Raw genomic sequence first — 4,262 nt, 5'->3', positions numbered from 1 at the left:
CTCCAGTCTGGAAGACAGAGTGAGACTCGGTCTCAAAACAAACAAACAAACAAAAAACTACAGAGTGAAAATAATGTCCAACCTAGAATCCTGTGTCCACTCAGATCACCAATCAAGTATGAAAGCAGAGAACAAAGGTATGTTTAAACTTACAAAAAAAACTTGGGGCCAGGAACGGTGGCTCACACCTGCAATCCCAGCACTTCGGGAGGCCAAGGTGGGCAAATCACCTGAGGCCAGGAGTTTAAGACCAGCCTGGCCAATATGGTGAAATTCTGTCTCTACTAAAGACTCAAAAATTAGCCAGGCGTGGTGGTGGGTGCCTGTAATCCCAGCTACTCAGGAGGCTGCGGCAGGAGAATTGCTTGAATCCAGGAGATGGAGGTTGCAGTGAGCTGAGATGGTGCCACTGCACTCTAGCCTTGGTGACAGAGCAAGACCCCACCTCAAAAAAAATAATAATAATTAATCTAACACATAATATACTCTTTGTCTCGCCAATGAATAATTCATAAAGCGCCACATATGTTTCCGGCATTCTTGTTGATATTAAATTTAAAAAATAAATTTGTGAAGGTATTTTCTTGGTCCAGTATGCCAGGGTACAGGGGCAAAAGTGTAGACTATGAACAAATAAATTGGTTTGTTAATTATAATGCCAGATAGTAAACACATAAATAAAATGAGAAGGTAAGCTTTAGAGGTAAGTGGGAGAAGAGAATTCTAGGTATAAGGCATAAAATATACAAGGCAGAGGTGTCCTTGGATCATCTTTTCAACAAATAACAATAGAAAGACATTTTAAAACAAGAAAATATGGACTATACATTAGATAATACTGAGAAAATAAATATTATTAAATTACATAAGGGCATTTTGATTATATAAGAAAATGTCAATTGCTTTTTAGGCTTACATATAGGGGTAAAATAATATATCTTCAGCAAGGCGGATCTTCAGCAAGGTGGATGCGGTAAGAAAATAAAATAGAAAAGAAAATATGGCAAAATCTTGATAATTACTAAGTCTAGGTGACAAGTACATTAAGAGTACATTTGAAATTTTTATAATAAAAATTGAAAAGAGTTCTGTTTTGGATCTGCAAAATTTGGGATACCTATTAGACATGCAACTGGACATGTTAAGTAGACAGCTGGATATATAAACTCTGGGAAGAGGCAGAAGTCATGTTTTCTCTTTTCTTTTTTTTTTTTTAAGCCATGGGACTAGATAGGGTCACTTTGAGCTGGAGAGAGAAGAGGGTGGGAGGTACCAGGACAGAGTTTTTGTGCAACCAACATGTGAAGGACCATAAGTGGAGGAGTCAGCTAAGACAGAGAAGATATAGCAAGTCAATGGATTGGAACAGGAAGAAAACCAAGAGACTGGTTAGCAAAAGCCAAGAGAAAAAGTATTTCAAAAAAGAGGATATGGGTCGGGCACGGTGGCTCACGCCTATAATCCCAGTACTCTGGAAGGCCGAGACAGGCAGATCACCAGGTCAGGAGATGGAGACTATCCTGGCTAACATGGTGAAACCCCATCTCTACTAAAATATACAAAAAAATTAGCCGGGCTTGGTGGCAGGCGCCTGTAGTCCCAGCTACTCAGGAGGCTGAGACAGGAGAATGGCCGTGAACCCAGGAGACAGAGCTTGCAGTGAGCCAAGATTGCGCCACTGCACTCCAGCCTGGGCAATAGAGCGAGACTCTGTCCCAAAAAAAAAAAAGAAAGAAAGAAAAAAAAAGAAGATATGTTTGAGTGATATGTCTAAAGTTTCTAAGAAGTGACCACTACATTTGGAGACATGAAGTCACAAAAGCAGTTTCAGCACAGTGAATGAGATGGAAGCCCTTCCATAATATTAGAAAACTCATCTGCACTTTAAAAAATGTTGCATACACTCTTCTAAATTCAAAATTTAATTTTATATTTTAATGTAAAACTTTACTCTCCCATTTTATTATAGTCACAATCCTTTCTGGGAGGATTGGGACATTTCATCAAACACTTAAACACTTAGTATCAAAGCCCTTCAGAGTTGAGAATTAACTATTACTTACACAGCCATCATGCACATTAAGGGTTGCTTCAAGTTTTAATCTTTGGATAAATTCTCTTCTTCCTGTTTAAAAAGAAAGAACAAATAAAATAAATCACACAATTTGTTGCTGAGAAAAATATAACGTTGAAATTAGGAGCCTCGGATCTGGCATGAAAAGTAAATTCAAGCTCTAATTTCAGCTCCACCATTTATAAACTGAGTGATACCGGGCAATTTAACCTCCTCCTAAGACTTACTTTCCTCATTAAAATACCTCTACCTCATGCAGTTTTTTGTTTGTTTGTTTGTTTGTTGACACACAGTTTTGCTCTGTCGCCCAGGCTGGAATCTCAGCTCACTGCAACCTCTTCCTCCCAGGTTCAAGCAATTCTCCTTCCTCAGCCTCCCGAGTGGCTGGGATCACAGGCACGCAGTACCATGCCCAACTAATTTCTGTATTTTCAATAGAGACGGGATTTCACCATGTTGGCCAGGCTACTCTCAAACTCCTGACCTCAAGTGATCCACCCACATCAGCCGCCCAAAGTGCTAGGATTACAGGTGTGAGCCACTGCGCCCAGCCTGTATTTATTTTAAGAACAAAATCATTCAAGGACAGAAAGGGCTTAGCACGGTATCTGGACCACAACAGACACTCATACATTTCTTCATTCATTCATTCAACAAATATTTATTGAGTACACACTCTGTGTCAGGTAAAGTATATTTTACAGTGGTAAAACAAAAAGATTTCTGCCTGCTTATGAGAGGAGAAAAACAATAAACAATCGGTATAAGTGCTGTAAGTTAGTATAGTGCTATGTGGAAAAATAAAGCAGGAAAAAGAGATAAAAGGTGACTGGAGGTAGGGAGTAAGGTTTTTAATTTTAAATAGGATGGCAAACAGCAATAATAAGTACCAACTATTTTTAAACGTTTCTCAATTTCAGAAATGTTAAAGTTAACATTACAATGACGAAATCTGACATTAAAAATCAGCATAAATATCCATCAATAGCAGACTAGTTTAAATATTGCAAAAACAGAGTAAGTTCCTTCTTTGAAAAAGAGAAATCTGTCCCTTTAAGGAATGAATCATCTTTACCAAACACAGATCAAAAAACATGTTTATTCAGAAGCTGTAATAAAGGAAGACTGAATTTACAACAAAGAACAATAATTAAGTAACCAGGCTGATGAGATCTCTCATAAAATTAAACCTGCCTATACTTTCTGTATATCGTCACAAAGGGCAGATTTCTCTATTGCACTTTCTTGCCATTCCATGTCAAAATCAGGAGCTTCTTGAAGCCATTTGTTTTACTTCTTTCTCCATGTTACTTAACTAGTAAGATGGCTAGGTAAAGGATGAACATATAGGTTAAAAAATAATTATGGATAATTACGGGGGCTTTTATTTTGGGGAGGGAGATGCTCCATGGTTTCTAAATTTACTGGAATAAAACAACCTAGTGAAATTTAGTAACGTGTTTTCATGAAGTAGGTTGTACTTTAGATAATTGACTTTTCAAATCTGATTTTCGCTTGTAAAAAGATTCTAACTTCGGTAAAAAAGATAAATTTTTAAAAACTCATTTCCTTTTGGCCAAAGGATTGGTAATCTCGTTGAGTTATAGGAGTTAAGAAACAAAGTATTCAAATTAACAATATAACAGCAATTAAAACTCACTAAAATGTTAAAGTATTGGAAATTTTTTTGTCAAAATTTTAAAACCTGGGTTTGAAAACATGGCTCTAGCCATTTCAGTCTGGAGAAAATGGTGGCAGAACATAAGAATAGAAGATAAAGTAAGCTGTTTTAGCAAGAACTTATATATGACATTTGTACATTAGAACATGTATAGAGGCATAATACATTGTGGTTAGATAGCTTTTGAATGACATTTTTATATATGACTTTGGAGATAAAATCTATTGCATCATCCAGACATCTCATAAAGTATGCTTCTAGAGCAAACTAGCAAAAACATCCACTACCCTTTTAGTAATTAAACGTAATACCAAGAAATAGAAGCTAAAAGGCACCATAAAATAAGAACGATACCTTAATAAAACTGAGCCTCGGGCCAGGCGCAGTGGCTCAAGCCTGTAATCCCAGCACTTTGGGAGGCCGAGACGGGCGGATCACGAGGTCAGGAGATCGAGACCATCCTGGCTAACACGGTGAAACCCCGTCTCTACTAAAAAATACAAAAAA

The 4,262-nt window shown here is 37.3% G+C and overlaps 1 protein-coding gene across 4 annotated transcripts in view; it reads right to left on the bottom strand.

Annotated features, from left to right (window-relative positions):
* The window catches only part of DCAF6 (DDB1 and CUL4 associated factor 6), a 142,999-nt gene that overhangs the window by 125,110 nt on the left and 13,627 nt on the right, over positions 1 to 4,262 (bottom strand). For all 4 annotated transcript variants that reach the window (XM_011933405.1, XM_011933404.1, XM_011933406.1 and 1 more), the window contains exon 2: positions 2,064 to 2,125. In XM_011933405.1, coding sequence (XP_011788795.1) covers positions 2,064 to 2,125 — 62 coding nt within the window. The remainder of the gene's footprint in view (positions 1 to 2,063; positions 2,126 to 4,262) is intronic.

Source organism: Colobus angolensis, unplaced genomic scaffold, assembly GCF_000951035.1.
Source record: "Colobus angolensis palliatus isolate OR3802 unplaced genomic scaffold, Cang.pa_1.0 Scaffold126, whole genome shotgun sequence".
In the NCBI taxonomy this organism is placed as follows: Eukaryota; Metazoa; Chordata; class Mammalia; order Primates; family Cercopithecidae; genus Colobus; species Colobus angolensis.
Note: the sequence above shows the minus strand (reverse complement) of the source record. Positions and strands in the feature narration are given on the sequence as shown.